The sequence below is a fragment of the Abramis brama genome (genome assembly GCF_963993115.1).
Source record: "Abramis brama genome assembly, chromosome: 18".
NCBI lineage: Eukaryota > Metazoa > Chordata > Actinopteri > Cypriniformes > Leuciscidae > Abramis > Abramis brama.
Window position 1 is genome coordinate 13,038,986 of NC_139980.1, and position 26,195 is coordinate 13,065,180.

Sequence of the window (26,195 nt, forward strand, 5' to 3'; positions counted from 1 at the left end):
TGGAGAGATTCTGTATGGAGGAATGGTCTCTGATCTCTTGTCAGGTGTTCTCCAAACCCATCAGGCATTATAGTAGAAAACTCAGATCTGTTATCTTGGAAAAAGGAGACTGCAAAAAGTATTTAATAAAGGGCGCCAATAATTGTGGCAAACGTGTTTCGGAGAAAAACATTTATTTCATAATGTGATATATATATATATATATATTAAGAAATTAATACTTTTATTAAAACAAGGATAATTACAAGGATGCATTAAATTGACATTTATAATATTACAAAAGATTTCACTATATTTTCAATGTTTCCAATTTTTCAGATACAAATTATATTCTGTATAATTGTAAAAATAACCAATTATCAAACCCAAAACTATCATTGATGATAAGAATGTAATCTGTATGAATGTAATCATTTTCGATAATGAAAGCTTTACATGTTTAAAGACACTACAAGTTTCCTGTATGGTGAGGTCATAATATGGGCTCATAAAATACCATGCTGACAAATGGTTGAAGTAATTATTATCTTTAGATCACTGGAAATTAACTAGACATTCATGTTTTGAGACCCATGCCAATGCAATACTTTGATTTTGATATCACTCATCTAGCCTATAGACCACGTAAAAGTTTCATAGAAGAACTTTCTTCCATATCCATTTTAGGACATTAGATTACATTAGTCTAGTTGTTTTGTCTTTGCCAATGAGTAATATCACACCGTGCATTGTTACCGTAGCCTGTGCTATATACAAAATATTTGCTGTTACTTCGCTTTCTCTTTCAGTCTTTGTCAGTTGATTCGTCAGACTGGTGTTGGGCATTCCCGTTACCTTTCGCGCGACGTAACATTTAAAAAATAAATTAAAAAATGAAGGGTTTAGTTTCAGAAATATGCTGTTGTCAAGCTCTGGAACTTAGACTTGATTAAAAAATAAATAATTATGTTATATGTTAACAATAAGATCAAGTTTATTTCGATTTTTTTAACCATCTTTTGAGATTCATTTTATTTCCGACGACACTCGGGGCACATTCCGGGCTTTTTTGTAGGCCTGTTTAAAATAATAATTGTAAGTTCCCTTTATTGTGGTAATGTGATAAAAGAAAATCCCCGGCGACATCAAAACCTGTAGGCTGTTTCAAAACCTGTAGGCTAATGAGCTACTCTGATCTAACATCATAGAGCATCATGCGCGGGCCGACTCACGTTCACAAACACAAAACGCGCCACTGATGCCAAAAAATTGTTCTAGAAAATCAGTTCTCGCCGTGTTTAGACGCATATTTTTTTGTATCTTCTCTCATTCATTCTAAGTGTCTCATTTGAGCCCGCTGTCGAAGAAAGCAGAAGTGCGACGATCACGTGGTCGTAGTAGCCTAGGCTTGCTATGTGGTGTAGAGATGTGCTCATGCCACACCATTACACGCGCTGCTCTGAGGGGCCTGTCAAGAGCTCTGCTGCGCTGGTCCTTCTTATAGAAGATAGATGCTTATAGATGAAGAGAGGACACATTCTTAACTGCATTTGGAGGTAAGAGCCACGCAATTTTATACGTTACATTTATAGAAAATGTCATATTTGCTTTTACATATAGGCTATTGAGAATTAAAGGATTTTTTTTTGTGCGGCACGCCACAATCTGAAAACAGGATGTGTGCAGTGTTTTCACGTGTAATTTGCGACCTGGTTGGCTGTTTTTAACCTTTTCAATTTAGACTTTCAGTCAACCCAGGGACCCTCTGTATAAAAAAGCTAGGTTTTCCCTGAAACACTTTTATTATCTTTCATTAATAACTTCATTAATGCACATAACTACACTGGGAAATAGAATTTTCTTATAAAACTATACTCAGGCTACTCTTTGTTTTATTTACAACAGCATTACTACATTAGAGAATCCTTAGCAGATCATTAGTTATAAAGTTATATAATAGTGGAAATGACATGACATTTTCAGTTGGTTTATTCTCTGTGGCCCCCCTGGAAAATCTTTAGGGACCTTTAGGTTTAAAAAAAGATCTAAAGTGTTAAATGTCATAATTTCAAAATCGACCCATATCTCCCATAAGTTAATTTAAAAAAAACAAAATTCATAAAAAAATAAAAAAATCATCAAATTAACTTATGGGAGATATGGGTCGATTTTGTTGTCAGCATTAAACAAAGGAATCATGAATATTTAATGAAGATGCCATCTTAATTTAGACTTGCATTAATGATACATAAAATACATTTCAGATAATACATATTGCCTGGTATCATCATATTGTAGTAGAGAGCATCTTCTCTAATAAGGTTGAGCTCGTTTCCAAGAATCTGCCTGCAGCGTCTAAAAATGGTCACATACACTAGACTGAGCATCGCCAGTGTTTTGACATAATGATATGAGACAAGGGAATAAAAGGTTTCATCTGATCCAAAAGTCACAGTGTCTGTCTTAACACCCGTACAGTGATTTAATGACTATAAGTAGGTCACAGAACACAATGAAGACTAATGCAGAACTTAATGTATGCGTTCTTCTCTCTCCACTGACTTTGTATCCGTGTTTTTCTCGACACTGACTGACCATCAATGGCATTATTGCCAATCCAACTGTCCCGATTAGTTTCAATAGGTCAAGTGAAATACTTGCACTGTTTACTTTCCCAATCCTCAGTAGAGTTCTTGTGCAAGGCCATGGTTTTTTCCCAATGTGAAAAGCGAGAAACGAGTACAAAGAAAAGGAGGGACTCTTAGTCAGCGTGTATTTTGCATGAACCTATACGTGGGTGGTTTAACTGCAGTCATTTCTGTCTGAACTTTAAAAACGTCTTGCTCAATAACTTCCTATTGCTTTTTGGTCTCACTTACCATTCATTATAACAACCTGAAATGTCTAAGCCAGGCAAGAATGACACATGATGATTCATATACCATTCATATACAGTACCATTCACGTACCACAATTCATGTACCAACACACGTGGTTGCTACTAGTGTGTTTCCGTTCTGATGCACTTCGACATCTTGTGGATGATGGGGTCGTGATAAATATTTCAGTGGCTGTCTTGTCTAGCTGGGGCAAAACTAGGGAGTGGTGCATTGTGCTTTACTGGAGATGAAGGGGAAAGGGGGTGTTTTACTCTGGATAAGACATGGCAGAAACACTGAAACATTGGAATGGTCAATGGTCATGTCGAAGCAAAACCGATTTGATATGTGCCAAAGTGCCACCTTAGTTGTGCCTCAAAATGTACTTTTAAATCAAAGTAAGAGAGAAATATTGATAGTATAGGTTAAAAACTTAATTATTGCAGAATTATTGCTTCACTAATGTAGAAACAAGTCTAAAAAAGATTTGTCAACACATTTTTTCATGTTCACCACAATGGAAGCCACGACTGAAACATAAAAAATCCTCATATTTTAACTATGCTTATGAACTAGATTTTAAACATACAGGATGTGATCTAGCGGTGAAGATTTTTGAAAAGAACACACACTTTACTGTAACACTGAACAATGATACAAGAATGTAGAAAAAAAGGTAAGATGATAAGATGAAGTCCCATCAAGAAAAAAAAAAAAAAAAAAAACTTGAAATGGGTGAATCTGAATCAAGCTTTGAAAGGTACCACATTTTTGGCAAATACCATATGTGAAATACTATTTTATTAGGTTCAATGTAGTATAAAAAAAACCCATCTGTTCTGTTTAACATATTTAGTTAAGACAGACATTTACCTTTTTGTCCCTGTTGTTATTTTCTTTGCTACTTCTTTGCCATTTTAATTTAGTAAAACTTTTCATTATTTTTTCTGTTTTTAAATGTATTTTATTTTAAAATTAGTTAAATATATCCTTTTTTTATTTTACAGTTTTTAATTTTAATTTGTTAATAATAATTGTTAATTTTTATTGATTTTTTCAATTCTGCGGAAAATTAAAAAACTATTGTGTACACATATTAAGAATTGGTTCCCATGACTTAACATTTGAACTTTTGAACTTAATTCAAATCATTAATTAGTGCAATGTGGCAACAAATAAAAATATAGCTGCGAGCAGCGATTGCGGGCCCAAGCCGGTGGCACCGCCACCCTGGTGCCTTTAGTTACACTAAAGCCACCGGGGTGGCGGTGTCACCGGCTTGGGCCCTCCATCGCTGCTCGCAGCTATATTTATATATATATATATATGCATGTATATATGCCAGTTGGTGGCGCTATAACTTTGACTCACAATAGTTACATCCATCTGACCGGCCTCTTACCACGAACACACTGCTGAAGTTTCATCAAGATCAGTTAACGTATGCAGAAGTTATATTACTTCGTGTTTCTCTTTTCTCGCCATAAATTTGTTTCCTCGCCACGGCCAAACCGTTCGAGATATCAAAAATCCATCCGGAATTTATCATCCTCAATGTCTTGACTTCATGCTGACCGAGTTTGGAGGCGAGTGGATGAATTCTCTAGGAGGAGTACATCAAATTCCACAGCATGCGTTTTTCAAACAACCCATAATAGCCGACTTCCTGTTGGGCGGAGCTAATAACTTAGAGTGCGGAAGTTGTTCGGCCTGATGAGATCTATATGTGTACCGAGTTTCATATTAATTAATGCAAGCGTGTTTGATATATGGACCAAGTTTTTAGACCGTGTCCAAGGGGGCGCTGTTGAGCCCCCCTGCCACGCCCGGGTACCAGCTTCAGCCCGGCCCTGATGACCGTGGGTTCTGACCTGTGTGGAAAGTTTCAAGAGTTTTTGAGCACGTTAAGGGCCCCAAAAGCCCCTGAAACCTTGAAGAACAAAGATTAAATGGAATAGACAAATCCCCCCCCCCCCCACAGACACACAGAGAGAGAGAGAAAATTCTCCAGAAAATCCACATTCAAACCAAAATATCTGACTTCCTGTGGGTCTGAGGTAATGACTGTAAATTAGAAAGGTGTCCTGCTTGATGAGAACAATACACCTACCAAGTTTTGTGATTCTAGGAAAAACTAAGCCCCCATTTTTGACTAAAGGTGGCGCTACTGAGCCATTCCACCACGCCCATTTCTGAAACTTTGCACATGTCTACTGTATAATAAATGTGATGTGTCTGTCGAGTTTCATGCCTTTTCAAGCATGTGAAGAGTCTCAAAAGCATCCGAAAAGAATATTAAAGTTTGATGCGTTGCCACGGCAACAGTATCTAAGATATCAATAATCCTTTCACAGGTCTACATCTGCCGTGTGTCTACATTATACACATAAAGTTTTAAGCAAATCGGGTAAAAATAAGAAAGTGATTTCAAAGCATTTTGAAAGTGACACACTTCCTGTTGCCAGTTGGTGGCGCTATAACTTTGACTCACAAAGGTCACATCCATGTGATCGGCCTCTTACAACGAACACACTGCTGAAGTTTCAGCAAGATCAGATAATGTATGCAGAAGTTATAACACACTTCCTGTGTCCCATTATTCGCCATAAATTCGTTTCCTCGCCACGGCCAAACCGTTCGAGATATCAAAAATCTGTTCGCAAGAATTCATCCTCAATGTCTTGACTTCATTCACACCGAGTTTGGCGGCGATCGGATGAATTCCCTAGGAGGAGTATTTCACATTCCATTGTATGCGTTTTCCAAACAACGTATAATAACCGACTTCCTGTTGGGCTTTTGTAAAACTTAGAGCACGAAAGTTGTGCGGCCCGATGAGATCTATATGTGTACTGAGTTTCATATTATTACATGCAAGCGTGTTTGATATATGGACCAAGATTTCGGACCCCATTCCAGGGGGCGCTGTCGAGCCCCCCTGCCACGCCCGGGTACCAGCTTCAGTCCGGCCCTGATGGCCGCGGGTTCTGACCTGTGTGCAAAGTTTCAAGAGTTTTTGAGCATGTTAAGGGCCCCAAAAGTGGCAAAAAGGCAAAAAAAAAATAATGAAGAAAAAAAAAAAAATATATAGCTGCGAGCAGCGATTGCGGGCCCAAGCCGGTGGCACCGCCACCCTGGTGCCTTTAGTTACACTAAAGCCACCGGGGTGGCGGTGTCACCGGCTTGGGCCCTCCATCGCTGCTCGCAGCTATATTTATATTTATATATATATATATATATATATATATATATATATATATATATATATATATATATATATATATATATATATATGCCAGTTGGTGGCGCTATAACTTTGACTCCCAATAGTTACATCCATCTGATCGGCCTCTTACCACGAACACACTGCTGAAGTTTCATCAAGATCAGTTAACGTATGCAGAAGTTATACTACTTCGTGTTTCTCTTTTCTCGCCATTGTTTCCTCGCCACGGCCAAACCGTTCGAGATATCAAAAATCCATCTGGAATTTATCATCCTCAATGTCTTGACTTCATGCTGACCGAGTTTGGAGGCGATTGGATGAATTCTCTAGGATGAGTACATTAAATTCCACAGCATGCGTTTTTCAAACAACCCATAATAGCCGACTTCCTGTTGGGCGTAGCTAATAACTTAGAGTGCGGAAGTTGTTCGGCCCGATGAGATCTATATGTGTACCGAGTTTCATATTAATTCATGCAAGCGTGTTTGATATATGGACCAAGTTTTCAGACCGTGTCCAAGGGGGCGCTGTTGAACCCCCCTGCCACGCCCGGGTACCAGCTTCAGCCCGGCTCTGATGACCGTGGGTTCTGACCTGTGTGGAAAGTTTCAAGAGTTTTTGAGCACGTTAAGGGCCCCAAAAGCCCCTGAAACCTTTAAAAACAAAGATTAAATGGAATAGACAGACCCCCCCCCCCCCACCCCACACACAGACACACAGAGAGAGAGAGAAAATTCTCCAGAAAATCCACATTCAAACCAAAATATCTGACTTCCTGTGGGTCTGAGGTTATGACTGTAAATTAGAAAGGTGTCCTGCTTGATGAGAACAATACACCTACCAAGTTTTGTGATTCTAGGAAAAACTAAGCCCCCATTTTTGACTAAAGGTGGCGCTACTGAGCCATTCCACCACGCCCGTTTCTGAAACTTTGCACATGTCTACTGTATAATAAATGTGATGTGTCTGTTGAGTTTCATGCATTTTCAAGCATGTGAAGAGTCTCAAAAGCATCCGAAAAGAATATTAAAGTTTGATGCGTTGCCACGGCAACAGTATCTAAGATATCAATAATCCTTTCACAGGTCTACATCTGCCGTGTGTCTACATTATACACATAAAGTTTTAAGCAAATCGGGTAAAAATAAGAAAGTGATTTCAAAGCATTTTGAAAGTGACACACTTCCTGTTGCCAGTTGGTGGCGCTATAACTTTGACTCACAAAGGTCACATCCATGTGATCGGCCTCTTACAACGAATACACTGCTGAAGTTTCAGCAAGATCAGATAATGTATGCAGAAGTTATAACACACTTCCTGTGTCCCATTATTCGCCATAAATTCGTTTCCTCGCCACGGCCAAACCGTTCGAGATATCAAAAATCTGTTCGCAAGAATTCATCCTCAATGTCTTGACTTCATTCACACCGAGTTTGGCGGCGATCAGATGAATTCCCTAGGAGGAGTATTTCACATTCCATTGTATGCGTTTTCCAAACAACGTATAATAACCCATTTCCTGTTGGGCTTTTGTAAAACTTAGAGCACGAAAGTTGTGCAGCCCGATGAGATCTATATGTGTACTGAGTTTCATATTATTACATGCAAGCGTGTTTGATATATGGACCAAGATTTCGGACCCCATTCCAGGGGGCGCTGTCGAGCCCCCCTGCCACGCCCGGGTACCAGCTTCAGTCCGGCCCTGATGGCCGCGGGTTCTGACCTGTGTGCAAAGTTTCAAGAGTTTTTGAGCATGTTAAGGGCCCCAAAAGTGGCAAAAAGGCACAAAAAAAAATAATGAAGAAAAATAAAAATAAAAATAAAAAAATAAAATAAAATATAGCTGCGAGCAGCGATTACGGGCCCAAGCCGGTGGCACCGCAACCCCGGTGCCTTTAGTTACCTAAAGGCACCGGGGTGGCGGTGCCCCCGGCTTTGGCCCTTCATCGCTGCTCGCAGCTATATTTATATATATATATATATACATACACACACACACACACATATATATATATATATATATATATATATATATATATGTATAGAAATATCTAACTATCTATCTATCTATATATATATACACACACACACATACACACACACACACATATATATATATATATATATATATATATATATACATATATATATATATATATATATGTATATAAATATCTATCTATCTATCTATATATATATATATACACACACACACACACACACACACACATATATATATATATATATATATATATATATATATATATATATATATATATATATATATATATATAAGACAGAAAATATTACTTGTCTTACCTTATTCTGATTTTATGATACACTCAAAATATTCCACAACAAATCCTTTAAATTTAATGTAAAAATAAAAACGAAAGTAAGCAGTGTTGATCTCACGTAACCCTCTCATTAGAATCAAAATGTTTCAATATTTGCGATGTATTTGGATGCTAAAGTATTCTTTATTATAGGCTTTGTACTTCACTCGTGTTGCAATATCGATGGAAAAATTCATCCTCTTCACACGCGCAAAAATGTGCTTGGAAACATCACAGTGGAGCTCTGCTTACTGTGAATGGTACAAATTGTACTACTGACTATTTAAACAGAGCAGTGCAATTCGTTTATGTTAGGTTGACTATTTTTATTATTAGATTGTATTAGGGCTATAATGAACAGGCTGCGATGTCAAGATTGCAATTCTGGAATGTGTGTGTGTGTGTGACGCGATTGCGGTTGAAGTTAATTCCTACATCCATAGGAATACATTGAAAATGCTCACTCTACTCCGCACCATTATCAATGTCTGTGCGGACGTCTGTATTTTACTAGTATATAGTATACTATAGTTAGCGATTTAAAAGCCCTCAACGGTGTCACACAAAATTTTATCACAGTCACATCCCTAATATAGTTATATATAAATACAGTAGGCCTACCTGAAAGAGAATTTTACTTGCCCGACCAGAGTATAGCCTGATTAGAACGTCAATAACAAAAAAATAACTTGGGAATCACTAAAATGAGAGATTATTCTAATTTCATTACATTCAATTTAAGTTGCAATCAGCAGTTAATAATAAATGTATTACTGATCAATGGTAACAAGGTTGCACTGCTGAGGCTCATGCTGCTTCTGCAGGAGAATTGTAAACAAATGAGCGCAGCACACAAAAAAGCAACCCAGTTAACAACATACTGACTATAAAAATTACAAATATGGAGTTTTTATATATTTTATAACATATGATAGAGTTAAGCAACCTCACTTGACGAGTAGGCAACTATTTCCTGAATACAATCACGATTGAAACTGTGACATTGATTTCATACAACAGGTTAATAAACAGTTACAATTAAGTCACTTACATTTTAGATGAAATATTGACTGTTTTTGTTCTGTTTCAGCAGCAAAAATAGTTAAACAAAGATCACAGCAGAACCATCGCGCATCTCACAGCAAATTGTTTTCTCATTACTGAATGATTCAGCATTTTGAAACGAATCGGTTGACTCAAAGATTCAATGGTCAATCCATAAACATCTGTCTCAATCATGAATGACTCAGTCATTGGAACGAATCGTTTGAACGAATGAATCAATGACTCGTTCATTAAGATGGTCGTCTGGCGACACCTAATGGCGGTTTAGTGTTATGTTTAAAAGTATCATTCTTTCCAACGTGCAGCATTATCAATGTCCGTGCGGACGTCCGTTTTTTACTTTCACTTTTATATTAGCGATTTAAAAGCACCCGCTCGTGTCACACGTCGATTAACTGATGGGAAAATATCCTCACAGTCATATACCTAATAAATTTATATTTAAATACAATAGGCCTACCTAGTAAATGTTTTATATACTATTTTGATATCCTTTTGGACACAAGAGGGCAGTATAGCCCTATGTTTGCTTTTTTGTTGAACCAAATAGCACTAAATGGCCTGTTTTTAACTTTTTCATACTTCTTGAATTGCAAAAACAGAATAAAATAGGTTTAGTTCTAATATTTGTATAATTTTATATAAAAATAAATGGTGTATAATTACATTTTTAGAAGTTATGAGATGTTTCCTGCTTCCTTTTTGACATTAATTTAATCCCTCGCCATAGCAAAACCGTTTGAGATATTCAATATCCGTTTACAATTTAGCATCATTAATATATTTTTATCATGTTGAAAAAGTTTGGTGGGAATAAAATAAACCTTTTAGGAGGAGTAACTAAAAACTCAGAGGCTGATTTAACAAAAAATCCATATTCAGACCAAAATATCTGACTTCCTGTTGGTTGCAGCTAATGCCTGTAAATTAGAAAGTTGTCCGGCTCGATGAGACCAATATGCGTACTGATTTTTGTAACTGTGGGTAAAGGTAACCCCCCCACTTTTGTCAAAAGCATTTTGAAATTGACACACTTCCTGCTACCAGTTGGTGGCGCTATAACTTTGACTCACAATAGTTACATCCATCTGACCGGCCTCTTACCACGAACACACTGCTGAAGTTTCATCAAGATCAGTTAATGTATGCAGAAGTTATAACACTTCGTGTTTCTCTTTTCTCGCCATAAATTTGTGTCCTCGCCATGGCCAAACCGTTTGAGATATCAAAAATCCATCCGCAATTTAGAATCCTCAATGTCTTGACTTCATGCTGACCGAGTTTGGAGGCGATTGGATGAATTCTGTAGGAGGAGTACATCAAATTCCACAGCATGCGTTTTTCAAACAACCCATAATAGACGACTTCCTGTTGGGCGGAGCTAATAACTTAGAGTGCGGAAGTTGTTCGGCCTGATGAGATCTATATGTGTACCGAGTTTTATATTAATTCATGCAAGCTTGTTTGATATATGGACCAAGTTTTCAGACCCCGTTCAAGGGGGCGCTGTCGAGCCCCCCTGCCACGCCCAGGTACCAGCTTCAGCCCGGCCCTGATGGCCGCAGGTTCTGACCTGTGTGCAAAGTTTCAAGAGTTTTTGAGCATGTTAAGGGCCCCAAAAGCCCCTGAAACCTTGAAAAACAAAGATTAAATGGAATAGACAAATCCCCCCCACCCCCTCCACACACACACACACAGACAGAGAGAGAGAGAGAGAATTCTCCAGAAAATCCACATTCAAACCAAAATATCTGACTTTCTGATGGTCTGAGCTAATGACTGTAAATTAGAAAGTTGTCCGGCTCGATGAGACCAATGTACATACTGATTTTTGTAACTGTTGGTAAAACTAACCCCCCCACTTTTGTCAAAAGCATTTTGAAAGTGACACACTTCCTGCTGCCAGTTGGTGGCGCTATAACTTTGACTCACAATAGTTACATCCATCTGATCGGCCTCTTACCACGAACACACTGCTGAAGTTTCATCAAGATCAGTTAATGTATGCAGAAGTTATAATACTTCGTGTTTCTTTTTTCTCGCCATAAATTCGTTTCCTCGCCACGACCAAACCGTTCGAGATATCAAAAATCCGTCCGCAAGTTAGCATCCTCAATGTCTTGACTTCATGCTGACCGAGTTTGGAGGCGATTGGATGAATTCTCTAGGATGAGTACATCAAATTCCACAGCATGCGTTTTTCAAACAACCCATAATAGCCGACTTCCTGTTGGGCGGAGCTAATAACTTAGAGTGCAGAAGTTGTTCGGCCCGATGAGATCTATATGTGTACCGAGTTTCATATTGTTACTTGCAAGCGTGTTTGATATATGGACCAAGTTTTCAGAACTTGTTCAAGGGGGCGCTGTTGAGCCCCCCTGCCACGCCCGGGTACGAGCTTCAGCCCGGCCCTGATGACCGTGGGCTCTGACCTGTGTGAAAAGTTTCAAGAATTTTTGAGCACGTTAAGGGCCCCAAAAGCCCCTGAAACCTTGAAAAACAAAGATTAAATGGAATAGACAAATCCCCCCCCCCACACACACACACAGACACACAGAGAGAGAGAGAAAATTCTCCAGAAAATCCACATTCAAACCAAAATATCTGACTTCCTGTTGGTCTGAGGTTATGACTCTAAATTAGAAAGTTGTCCGGCTTGATGAGAACAATATACATACCAAGTTTTGTGATTCTAGGAAAAACTAAGCCCCCATTTTTGACTAAAGGTGGCGCTACTGAGCCATTCCACCACGCCCGTTTCTGAAACTTTGCACATGTCTACTGGATAATAAATGTGATGTGTCTGTCGAGTTTCATCCAATTTCAAGCATGTGAAGAGTCTCAAAAGCATCCGAAAAGAATATTAAAGTTTGATGCGTTGCCACGGCAACAGTTTCTAAGATATCAATAATCCTTTCACAGGTCTACATCTGCCGTGTGTCTACATTATACACATAAAGTTTGAAGCAAATCGGGTAAAAATAAGAGAGTGATTTCAAAGCATTTTGAAAGTGACAAACTTCCTGCTGCCAGTTGGTGGCGCTATAACCATGACTCACAATAGTCACATCCATGTGATCGGCCTCTTACAACGAACACACTGCTGAAGTTTCATCAAGATCAGTTAATGTATGCAGAAGTTATAACACACTTCCTGTTTCCATTATTCGCCATAAATTCGTTTCCTCGCCACGGCCAAACCGTTCGAGATATCAAAAATCCGTTCGCAATTTAGCATCCTCAATGTCTTGACTTCATGCTGACCGAGTTTGGAGGCGAATGGATGAATTCTCTAGGAGGAGTACATCAAAATCCACAGCATGCGTTTCCAAACAACCCATAATAGCTGACTTCCTGTTGGGCTGGCGTAAAAAGTAAAAGTACGAAAGTTGTTCGGCCCGATGAGATCTATATGTGTACTGAGTTTCCTATTATTACATGCAAGCGTGTCTGATTTATGGACCAAGTTTTCGGACCTCGTTCAAGGGGGCGCTGTTGAGCCCCCCTGCCACGCCCGGGTACCAGCTTCAGCCCGGCCCTGATGGCCGCGGGTTCTGACCCGTGTGCAAAGTTTCAAGAGTTTTCGAGCATGTTAAGGGCCCCAAAAGTGCCCGAAAGGTTGACAAAAAAATAATAATAAATATAGCTGCGAGCAGCGATTACGGGCCCAAGCCGGTGGCACCGCAACCCCGGTGCCTTTAGTTACCTAAAGGCACCGGGGTGGCGGTACCGCCGGCTTTGGCCCTCCATCGCTGCTCGCAGCTATATTTATATTTATATATACATACATACATACACACACATACATATATATATATATATATATATATATATATATATATGTATATATATATATATATATATATATATATATATATATTATTGTTCAAAAGTTTGGGGTCAGTAAGATTTTTAATGTTTTTAGGAGAAGTCTCTTCTGCTCACCAAGGCTGCATTTATTGATTAAAAATACAAACAAAAACAGTAATATTGTGAAATATTATTCCAATTTAAAACAGCTGTTTTCAATTTTTAAATATTTTACATAGTAATTAATTTCTGTGATCAAAGTTGAGTTTTCAGCATCATTACTCCAGTCTTCAGTGTCACATGATCCTTCAGAAATCATACTAATATGATGATTGATGCTCAATAAATATTCATTATTAATTTCAATGTTGAAAACAGTTGTGTACAGATTTTTTTTTTTTCAAAATGCTTTGATGAATGTAAAATTCAAAAGAACAGCATATATTTCAAATATATATATTTTTAACATTATAAATGTCTTTACTGTAACTGTTGATCAGTTTAACTCATCCTTCATAAATTAAAGTACTGATTTATTTTATTTATTTCCCCAAAAAATAAAATTTTAATTATTACTAACCCAAAACTTTTGAGCGGTAGTGTTTAACGTTACAAAAGCTTTAGATTTCAGATAAATGCTGTTCTTTTGAACTTTCTATTCATCAAAGACTGTACACAACTGTTTTCGACATTTAAAATAATAATGAATGTTTCTTGAGTATCAATCATCATATTAGAATAATTTCTGAAGGATCATGTGACAGTGACGACTGGAGTAATGATGCTGAAAACTCAGCTTTGATCACAGGAATAAATAACAGTTTAAAATATATTAAAATAGAAAGCAGCTGTTTTAAATTGGAATAATATTTTACAATATTACTGTTTTTGTTTGTATTTTTAATCAAATAAATGCAGCCTTGGTGAGCAGAAGAAACTTCTCTGTTATGTGCGCGCCACAGACTGCACGCACGTCCGCTTAGAGTTCCGCCTTTTGCCTTCCGTCAATATTACGTTATTAGAAAAATATTTTTTTAGAGAATCGATTTTTTGACATTTGTGAATCGATTCAGAATCGTCCACGTCCGCATCGCGATGCATCTAAGAATTAATTTTTTCTCCCACCCCTAGATTTCATACAACAGGTTAATAAACAGTTACAATTAAGTCACTTACATTTTAGATGCAATGTTGACTGTTTTTGTTCTGTTTCAGCAGCGAAAATAGTTAAACAAAGATCACGGCAGAACCATCACGCATCACGTGTTTTCTCATAACTGAACGATTCAGCATTTTTAACGAATCGGTTGACTCAAAGATTGAATGATCAATCCATAAACATCTGTCTTAATCATGATCGACTCATTCGAACAAATCGTTTGAACGAATGAATCAATGACTCGCTTATTAAGATGGATGCCTGGCGACACCTAATGGCGGTTTAGTGTTGTTTAAAAGCATCATTCTTTCCCACGTGTGTGATTTGTGTGTGCAACATTATCATTATTTTTCTTACACTATTATATTAGCGATTTAAAAGCACCCACTCGTGTCACACGTCGATTAACCGGTGGGAAAATATCCTCAGACACATACCTAATACATGTATATTTAAATACAATATTGGCCTACCTGGTAAAAAGTTTTATATACTATTTTGATGTCCTTTTGGACACAAGAGGGCAGTATAGCCCTATGTTTGCTTTTTTGTTGAACCAAATAGCACTAAATAGCCTGTTTTAACTTTTTCATTCTTCTTGAATTGCAAAAACAGAATAAAATGGGTTTAGTTGTGATATTTGTATACTTTTATATAGAAATAAATGGTATATAATTACATTTTTAGAAGATTTTTAGTGTTTCCTTTTTGGACATTATTTAATCCCTCGCCATAGCAAAACCGTTTGAGATATTTATTATCCATTCACAATTTAGCATATTTAATGTAGTTTCATCATGTTGAAAAAGTTTGGTACGAATAAAATAAATAGTTTAAGAGGAGTGGCTAAAAATTCAGAGGCTGATTTTGCAAAAAAAATCACATTCAGACCAAAATATCTGACTTCCTGATGGCCAGAGCTATTGAATGTAAATTAGAAAGTTGTCCGGCTTGATGAGAACAATATACAAACTATTTTTTCTTTACTGTAGTTAAAACTAACCCCCCCACTTTTGTCAAAAGCATGTTGAAAGTGACACACTTCCTGCTGCCAGTTGGTGGCGCTATAACTTTGACTCACAATAGCTACATCCATCTGATCGGCCTCTTACCACGAACACACTGCTGAAGTTTCATCAAGATCAGTTAATGTATGCAGAAGTTATTCCACTTCCGTGTTTCTCTTTTCTCGCCATAAATTCGATTCCTCGCCACAGCCAAACCGTTCGAGATATCAAAAATCCGTCCGCAATTTAGCATCCTCAAAGTCTTGACTACATGCACACCGAGTTTGAAGGGGACACGGTGAATTTTCTAGGAGGAGTATTTCACATTCCACAGCAAGCGTTTTCCAAACAACCCATAATAGCCGACTTCCTGTTGGGCTGGCGTAAAACTTGACCGGGGTAAAGTTGTTCGGCCCGATGAGATCTATATGTGTACTGAGTTTCATATTAATTCATGCGAGCGTGTTTGATATATGGATCAAGTTTTAGAACCCCGTTCAAGGGGGCGCTGTTGAGCCCCCCAGCCACGCCCGGGTACCAGCTTCAGCCCGGCCCTGATGGCCGTGGGTTCTGACCTGTGTGCAAAGTTTCAAGAGTTTTTGAGCACGTTAAGGACCCCAAAAGCCCCTGAAACCTTGATTAACAATATAAAAGCAATAGTCAAATCCCCCCTCCCCTCACACACACACAGACACAGAGAGAGGGAGAGAAAATTCTTCAGAAAATCCACATTCAAACCAAAATATCTCTCTTCCTGTTGGTCGGAGATGGTTCATGTAAATTAGAAAGTTGTCCGTCTTGATGAGAACAATACACATACCAAGTTTTGTTGCTGTTGATAAAACTAACCCCCCCACTTATGACTAAAGGTGGCGCTACTGAGCCCCTCACCACGCCCGTTTCTGAAACTTTGCACATGTCTACTGGATAATAAATGTGATGTGTCTGTCGAGTTTCATGCAATTTCAAGTATGTTAAGAGTCTCAAAAGCATAAAAAAAGAATATTAAAGTTTGATGCGTTGCCACGGCAACAGTATCTAAGATATCAATAATCCTTTCACAGGTTTACATCTGCCGTGTGTCTACATTGTACACATAAAGTTTGAAGCAAATCTGGTAAAAATAAGACAGTGATTTCAAAGCATTTTAATAGTGATGTACTTCCTGCTGCCTGTTGGTGGCGCTATAACTTTGACTCACAATAGTCACATCTGTGCGATCGGCCTCTTACAACGAACACACTGCTGAAGTTTCATCAAGATCAGTTAATGTATGCAGAAGTTATAACACACTTCCTGTTTCATTTTTTCGCCATAAATTCGTTTCCTCGCCACGGCCAAACCGTTCGAGATATCAAAAATCCGTCCGCAATTTAGCATCCTCAATGTCTTGACTTCATGCACACCGAGTTTGGAGGCGAATCGATGAATTCCCTAGGAGGAGTACATTAAATTCCACAGCATGCGTTTCCAAACAACCCTAAATAGCCGACTTCCTGTTGGGCTGGCGTAAAACTTAGAGCACGAAAGTTGTTCGGCCCGATGAGATCTATATGTGTACCGAGTTTCATATTATTACATGCAAGCGTGTCTGATTTATGGACAAGTGTTCGGATCCCGTTCCAGGGGGCGCTGTCGAGCCCCCCTGCCACGCCCGGGTACCAGCTTCAGTCCGGCCCTGATGGCCGCGGGTTCTGACCTGTGTGCAAAATATCAAGAGTTTTCGAGCATGTTAAGGGCCCCAAAAGTGGCCGAAAGGTTGACAAAATAATAATAATAATAATAAATATAGCTGCGAGCAGCGATTACGGGCCCAAGCCGGTGGCACCGCAACCCCGGTGCCTTTAGTTACCTAAAGGCACCGGGGTGGCGGTACCGCCGGCTTGGGCCCTCCATCGCTGCTCGCAGCTATATTTATATATATATATATATATATATATATATATATATATATATATATATATATTATTGTTCAAAAGTTTGGGGTCAGTAAGATTTTTAATGTTTTTAGGAGAAGTCTCTTCTGCTCACCAAGGCTGCATTTATTGATTAAAAATACAAACAAAAACAGTAATATTGTGAAATATTATTCCAATTTAAAACAGCTGTTTTCAATTTTTAAATATTTTACATAGTAATTCATTTCTGTGATCAAAGTTGAGTTTTCAGCATCATTACTCCAGTCTTCAGTGTCACATGATCCTTCAGAAATCATACTAATATGATGATTGATGCTCAATAAATATTCATTATTATTTTCAATGTTGAAAACAGTTGTGTACAGATTTTTTTTTTCAAAATGCTTTGATGAATGTTAAGTTCAAAAGAACAGCATATATTTCAAATATATATATTTTTAACATTATAAATGTCTTTACTGTAACTGTTGATCAGTTTAACTCATCCTTCATAAATAAAAGTACTGATTTATTTTATTTATTTCCCCCAAAAATAAAATTGTAATTATTACTAACCCAAAACTTTTGAGCGGTAGTGTTTAACGTTACAAAAGCTTTAGATTTCAGATAAATGCTGTTCTTTTGAACTTTCTATTCATCAAAGACTGTACACAACTGTTTTCGACATTTAAAATAATAATGAATGTTTCTTGAGTATCAATCATCATATTAGAATAATTTCTGAAGGATCATGTGACAGTGACGACTGGAGTAATGATGCTGAAAACTCAGCTTTGATCACAGGAATAAATAACAGTTTAAAATATATTAAAATAGAAAGCAGCCGTTTTAAATTGGAATAATATTTTACAATATTACTGTTTTTGTTTGTATTTTTAATCAAATAAATGCAGCCTTGGTGAGCAGAAGAAACTTCTCTGTTATGTGCGCGCCACAGACTGCACGCACGTCCGCTTAGAGTTCCGCCTTTTGCCTTCCGTCAATATTACGTTATTAGAAAAATATTTTTTTAGAGAATCGATTTTTTGACATTTGTGAATCGATTCAGAATCGTCCACGTCCGCATCGCGATGCATCTAAGAATACATTTTTTCTCCCACCCCTAGATTTCATACAACAGGTTAATAAACAGTTACAATTAAGTCACTTACATTTTAGATTCAATGTTGACTGTTTTTGTTCTGTTTCAGCAGCGAAAATAGTTAAACAAAGATCACGGCAGAACCATCACGTGTTTTCTCATAACTGAACGATTCAGCATTTTTAACGAATCGGTTGACTCAAAGATTGAATGATCAATCCATAAACATCTGTCTTAATCATGATCGACTCATTCGAACGAATCGTTTGAACGAATGAATCAATGACTCGCTTATTAAGATGGATGCCTGGCGACACCTAATGGCGGTTTAGTGTTGTTTAAAAGCATCATTCTTTCCCACATGTGTGTGATTTGTGTGTGCAACATTATCATTATTTTTCTTTCACTATTATATTAGCGATTTAAAAGCACCCACTCGTGTCACACGTCGATTAACCGGTGGGAAAATATCCTCAGACACATACCTAATAAATGTATATTTAAATACAATATTGGCCTACCTGGTAAAAAGTTTTATATACTATTTTGATGTCCTTTTGGACACAAGAGGGCAGTATAGCCCTATGTTTGCTTTTTTGTTGAACCAAATAGCACTAAATAGCCTGTTTTAACTTTTTCATTCTTCTTGAATTGCAAAAACAGAATAAAATGGGTTTAGTTGTGATATTTGTATTCTTTTATATAGAAATAAATGGTATATAATTACATTTTTAGAAGATTTTTAGTGTTTCCTTTTTGGACATTACTTTAATCCCTCGCCATAGCAAAACCATTTGAGATATTTATTATCCATTCACAATTTAGCATATTTAATGTAGTTTCATCATGTTGAAAAAGTTTGGTACGAATAAAATAAATAGTTTAAGAGGAGTGGCTAAAAATTCAGAGGCTGATTTTGCAAAAAAATTCACATTCAGACCAAAATATCTGACTTCCTGATGGCCAGAGCTATTGAATGTAAATTAGAAAGTTGTCCGGCTTGATGAGAACAATATACAAACTGTTTTTTCTTTACTGTAGTTAAAACTAACCCCCCCACTTTTGTCAAAAGCATGTTGAAAGTGACACACTTCCTGCTGCCAGTTGGTGGCGCTATAACTTTGACTCACAATAGCTACATCCATCTGATCGGCCTCTTACCACGAACACACTGCTGAAGTTTCATCAAGATCAGTTAATGTATGCAGAAGTTATTCCACTTCCGTGTTTCTCTTTTCTCGCCATAAATTCGATTCCTCGCCACAGCCAAACCGTTCGAGATATCAAAAATCCGTCCGCAATTTAGCATCCTCAAAGTCTTGACTACATGCACACCGAGTTTGAAGGGGACACGGTGAATTTTCTAGGAGGAGTATTTCACATTCCACAGCAAGCGTTTTCCAAACAACCCATAATAGCCGACTTCCTGTTGGGCTGGCGTAAAACTTGACCGGGGTAAAGTTGTTCGGCCCGATGAGATCTATATGTGTACCGAGTTTCATATTAATTCATGCGAGCGTGTTTGATATATGGATCAAGTTTTAGAACCCCGTTCAAGGGGGCGCTGTTGAGCCCCCCAGCCACGCCCGGGTACCAGCTTCAGCCCGGCCCTGATGGCCGTGGGTTCTGACCTGTGTGCAAAGTTTCAAGAGTTTTTGAGCACGTTAAGGACCCCAAAAGCCCCTGAAACCTTGATTAACAATATAAAAGCAATAGTCAAATCCCCCCCTCCCCTCACACACACACAGACACAGAGAGAGGGAGAGAAAATTCTTCAGAAAATCCACATTCAAACCAAAATATCTCTCTTCCTGTTGGTCGGAGATGGTTCATGTAAATTAGAAAGTTGTCCGTCTTGATGAGAACAATACACATACCAAGTTTTGTGATTCTAGGAAAAACTAAGCCCCCATTTTTGACTAAAGGTGGCGCTACTGAGCCATTCCACCACGCCCGTTTCTGAAACTTTGCACATGTCTACGGGCTAATAAATGTGATGTGTCTGTTGAGTTTCATGCAATTTCAAGTATGTTAAGAGTCTCAAAAGCATCAAAAAATAATATTAAAGTTTGATGCGTTGCCACGGCAACAGTATCTAAGATATCAATAATCCTTTCACAGGTTTACATCTGCCGTGTGTCTACATTGTACGCATAAAGTTTGAAGCAAATCGGGTAAAAATAAGACACTGATTTCAAAGCATTTTGAAAGTGATGTACTTCCTGCTGCCTGTTGGTGGCGCTATAACTTTGACTCACAATAGTCACATCCATGTGATCGGCCTCTTACAACGAACACACTGCTGAAGTTTCATCAAGATCAGTTAATGTATGCAGAAGTTATAACACACTTCCTGTTTCATTTTTTCGCCATAAATTTGTTTCCTCGCCACGGCCAAACCGTTCGAGATATCAAAAATCCGTCCGCAATTTAGCATCCTCAATGTCTTGACTTCATGCACACCGAGTTTGGAGGCGAATCGATGAATTCCCTAGGAGGAGTACATTAAATTCCACAGCATGCGTTTCCAAACAACGCTAAATAGCCAACTTCCTGTTTGGCTGGCGTAAAACTTAGAGCACGAAAGTTGTTCGGCCCAATGAGATCTATATGTGTACCGAGTTTCATATTATTACATGCAAGCGTGTTTGATTTATGGACACGTGTTTGGATCCCGTTCCAGGGGGCGCTGTCGAGCCCCCCTGCCACGCCCGGGTACCAGCTTCAGTCCGGCCCTGATGGCCGCGGGTTCTGACGTGTGTGCAAAATTTCAAGAGTTTTCGAGCATGTTAAGGGCCCCAAAAGTGCCCGAAAGGTTGACAAAATAATAATAATAATAATAATAATAATAATAATAATAATAATAATAATAATCCTACCGAAAACAATAGGGCCTTCGCCCTTTCAGGGCTTGGGCCCTAATAATAATAATCCTACCGAAAACAATAGGGCCTTCGCCCTTTCAGGGCTTGGGCCCTAATAAATAATCCTACCGAAAACAATAGGGCCTTCGCCCTTTCAGGGCTTGGGCCCTAATAATCCTTACGAAAACAATAGGGCCTCCGCCCTTTCAGGGCTTGGGCCCTAAAAATAATCCTTACGAAAACAATAGGGCCTTCGCCCTTTCAGGGCTTGGGCCCTAATAAACAACAACAAGGGAATGAATTACAACAAAGTAGTACAATGATTTAAAGGAGCCGTATGTAAGATTGTGGCCAAAACTGGTACTGCAATCACTTTCAAATTACTGTAGAGCAGTGTATCCCCTCCCCCTCCCCCTGACTCTAGGTTGCCAGATAGGCTGCAGCTGTGGTAACTAGAGCTGAGCTGGCAACCCGGATGCTGAAACACTACTGACTTCGTGATTGGTAGATAGGTGGAGGGTGGCGCTTCAGGCCAAAACACAACATGACAACATCAACATCAGTTGAGGGCTGCAACTTAACTTTTTAAATGACAATATCCTGGCCGGACTACTGTTGTCAGTGATATAAGTATTTGAAATGAACATGATTTCTTAATGTCTAGTGACATATCAGGGCCATTTTATGATTAATTGAAATACATTTCTTACATACAGCTCCTTTAAAGGAGAACTTGGTAACTTTTTTAACTTAATAAAACTGTCTAGAAATCATTTGGATGGTTAAACAACGTGTTCTGGTGATATTGGTGACTTTCCCCGCTCCCCCCAGCGTTCCCAGGCAACTTGGGGACTACCGTCCCGGCAAGATAGAAATCGGAAGTCTCGTGAGAAGCGAGAACGAAAACGAGAACGAGCGCGAAACACGAATTGCTTTACGGCAATTCGACATAAACACACACGCATGTATGATGTATTACCAGATTACCCACCTCGGTAGACATAGCTCCACACGATACAGTTGGCTTGCTCCGATCAAAACAAACGCACATGAGCAGCGGTAGAGATGGGGAGGAGGCCGCCGCAAGTGAGTTTTTAACGACCGTGTTGTGAAATATACGCCCCCCCCCACAGCTGTAGGGGGAGCTAGTGGGGAAAACATGCGACAACTAAAGGGAAAATCAGCGAAGAAGTGACTAGAGTTCGCTAGAGTTGCCGAGTTCTCCTTTAATAAAACGTGGCCATCAATTAATAAATTGTGTGATTGGATTCTTTACCCTTGCAAAAAAGAAGTAACTTCAAGTTCATTTTAAGTATACATAAGTAAAGTTCAAGTATAATTTTGAGCATACTTTATGTAGTAAGTAATATCAATGTACTAGTAGTATACTTATAAGTGCAATATTTCACTACTACTTGGGACTAAATTGTCCCTCTTTTTAGTGTATACTTTTAAGTGTACTTCAAGTGTAACAGTAGTAAATTTTGAGTACACAACTAGTTTGCAACTACATTTTTCATTTGTACCGCATCTAAGTGAACTTATAGGTACTGATAGTTCCCTATCGAGAGGTCTCTCGTATTGCGTAAGGCTAGCTTATGCTATGGGAAAACTCCTTGGCTTCCATATTATTATTTTTTCTACTATGGAAGTCAATGGCTACCGTCAACTGTCTGGTTACCAAAATTCTTCAAAATATCTTCTTTTGTGTTCAACATAAGAAACTCAAACAATTTTCATTTTTGGGTGATCTATCCCTTTAAATACCTGTAGTTTTACACAGTATAAATACAGTGATTTTTTTCTTCCAAGTGATGTTCGGTAGTACTCCTACAGCTCTGTTTAACCGCTTATTCTCATTTCTCTCTTTTTTTCCCCCCTCAGATATGATGCATGAATCCACTGTGGCACAGAGCATCATGACGACCATGAACCAAACTGGGAAGGTGTCCTGTCAGATATCATATGAGCAGGACCGTATTCCTCTGATGGTGTTCTACATTGTGGTTTTTATCATCGGCCTGCCGGCCAACTTGGTCACGGTCTACCTCACCCTCCACCAGGTGCGTCATAAGAACGTCCTCGGCATCTACCTGTTCAGCCTTTCCTTGTGCGATCTCACTTACCTCTTCACGCTGCCTTTGTGGACAGTGTACGTCAGTAGAAACCACGAGTGGCCCTGGAGCTCGATGGCCTGCAAAGTGACTGGCTTTGTGTTCTTCAACAACATGTACATCAGCATCTTCCTGCTCTGCTGCGTGTCCATCGACCGCTATGTGGCGGTGGTCTATGCAATTGAATCTCGCGGCCTTCGCCAGAAACGGATTGCAGCTCTCATAGCGTTTTCGATCTTCATGGTAGTGGGCTTGGTTCACGCGCCTGTCTTCATCATGCGCGAAGGGGATGCTGCCCAGGGGAGTCGCCGCTGTTTCGAGCCAGGCCAGAGCACAAAGATGGTTACGGCATTCAACTACGCTCGGTTTTGCATAGGCTTTTGTATCCCCCTGGCCATCCTGATCTTCACCAACAGGGCCATTCTTGCAAACGTGCAGGCCAGCACGGGCCTCCAGCCCCAACAGAAAGAAAAGGTGCGCTACCTGGCTGTGGCGGTGGTGGCGTTGTTTTTGATCTGTTTCGCTCCGTACCACATTATTTTACTCATGCGCGCCATCACCTTCCACTTCCCCGAGCTGCAGGAGTGTCACTTTGAAAATCACATCTACACGCCCTACAAAATCTCTTTGGGACTGTCGACTTTCAACAGCGCCATCAACCCCATTCTTTACGTGCTCTCCAGCAACAATATCCGTCAGGAGATCAGAAGAGGCATGGCGTCGCTGTGTAGCAAAGTCATCTGGAGTCAGCGCTCGACACACAGTAGCCAGCACAACATGCACAGCACCAAAAGCAATTCAGACCCCGTCTCAGAAAAGGGCAGTGAAGCGAGAACGGATTGTCCCACATCATGCTGAAATTGCAGAGGCATTGGACATACGTATTTTTTTGCTTGACGTGCCATAACTTGAACCTGAAAGGGACGGAAATATCAAAGACACCTGAAGGTGTGTTATAGATCTTGTAAAAAATCTAAATGAATTTCCTGTTGTTTTGTTGGGCTACAAACTGAAAGGATCTCAAGATAAGATCATCTCTGTGTTTTTCACACCTTCTAATCTGCTTCCTTTCTCATAACGTTTGAAACTTCTGAATAGCTTGCATTGGATTCATCTAAAGCATATTCTCCAGATTGTTGAGAAGCTCAAAATAGTTTTGCAGATAGACAGGAAAGGGCCTATCTCACATTTAAAGTGACACACTATACTTGAATTTGTTTTCAGATGGCCTTTATATGGAATCAGTAATACTACAATAATAACTGTTACTGTACATAAACCACTGTTCACAAAACAAAATTGCAGGAAATGTGTATAAAATTGGGAGAATTTAAGCACATCCAAAAGGTATAAATACCAATGAATTTACAGACATAATCTGGGATATATATTTAATTTACTTGCAACAAAGTGCCTCAAATCTCTGAATATCTTTCAAAGATTTGATGGCACAAACTGAACAAACGGGCAAATCCAGTTCAATGCGGCAGCTCAGTACCTTGACTAAACATGACTTCTGATTCTAAGTGGGTTGTATCAAGAAGTCCAGAAGTTGTATCAAGCCAGCCAATCAGATTATTGCTTTTACTTTTCTGTGTGCAATAAAGCATCAAATGGTCGGTGGATGGTCTATAGGCTAATGTCCGAGACAGACTGTTTCAAACAACATACAGTATCAGTGTTTTCATTCTGAAATAATTACTGTAACACTGTAAATGTTAATGTGTCAACGTTAAACTGCATGCCTTTTAGTGATAACAGTGTTGTTTGTCGAGTTTAACTTTAACATGTATATTTCTTAAATTATTGGTTTTTTTATATAAGATTTTATAATAGATGTGTTTTGCGTTATGATGAATTTTGTCATTTTGTTATGAATATCAATTTCAGGACTCTGTACACAATCTATGGTATCGTTTTTCAAGCTTTGTTAGGTGTAGCACTTATTTTGCTTGATGTTCTCACTTGTCCTATTTTCCCAAGTCTTGTTTATAATTTAGACTTTAACAATTTGCAGTCAAGCTTTTCTCAAACAGTCACCAGTAAATTATGATGGACAATTTGCACATAATGCAAACTTTTAAGAAACTGTAAATAAACTAAAGATTACAAGAGAGTAACATAATTCCTCATCAACTCGGCATAAACTAGTAGCTATACTGAAAAGGCTGTTATTAAAACATATATTTAATATGTGTTTCACAAGCACATAAGATTCTAAGGACTCAATGAAAAGTAATTCAAATGAGTTAACATGATAATTTGTCAATTCAGGATTACATATTGAGAACGGGCTGGTTTCTGATGATTAAAAGTTGGGTCGCTGAAAAAAATCTCTGATGTGTTGAGCTATTTGTGTGCTTACTGATTTTTTAAAAATGTGACAGCTGTGCATACATCAGCAAACAAGAAAAAATGCTGACCACACTGTAAATCCACCGATTAAATGTTGAGCAAGTGCAGTCGTGCTGCATTACTTCCTCTGTCACACTTTTGAGTGTTAAAAAAGCATGCGATATTCTTGGTGTCTTTTTTATGCAAAAGCTAGAAGCAAACCACACAAACATCATCTGGAATGTCTGCCCTCTCCTTCCTCCGTAAACTTCCTGAATAATTAACTCCGTGACCAGGATAAGTTCCTAATTGGACCTTCCTTCAATGAATAATTAAGTAGCCAGCAGCTGTCCTCAGCCAATTGCAAACAATAAGGCCAGTGGTACCCGCCCCTGTTGTGAAGCCCTGGGCTTCTGGCGGAG

General features: G+C 38.7%; 1 protein-coding gene across 1 annotated transcript; it reads left to right on the forward strand.

Annotated features, from left to right (window-relative positions):
- Positions 1-1,403: 1,403 nt before the first annotated feature.
- On the forward strand, positions 1,404-25,765 carry gpr132b (G protein-coupled receptor 132b). Its single transcript, XM_084090170.1, has 2 exons — positions 1,404-1,535; positions 23,210-25,765. Exon 2 carries the CDS (start codon positions 23,212-23,214, stop codon positions 24,295-24,297), a length of 1,086 nt encoding a protein of 361 aa, XP_083946296.1. The 5' UTR covers positions 1,404-1,535; positions 23,210-23,211; the 3' UTR covers positions 24,298-25,765.
- The last annotated feature ends 430 nt before the right edge of the window (positions 25,766-26,195 follow it).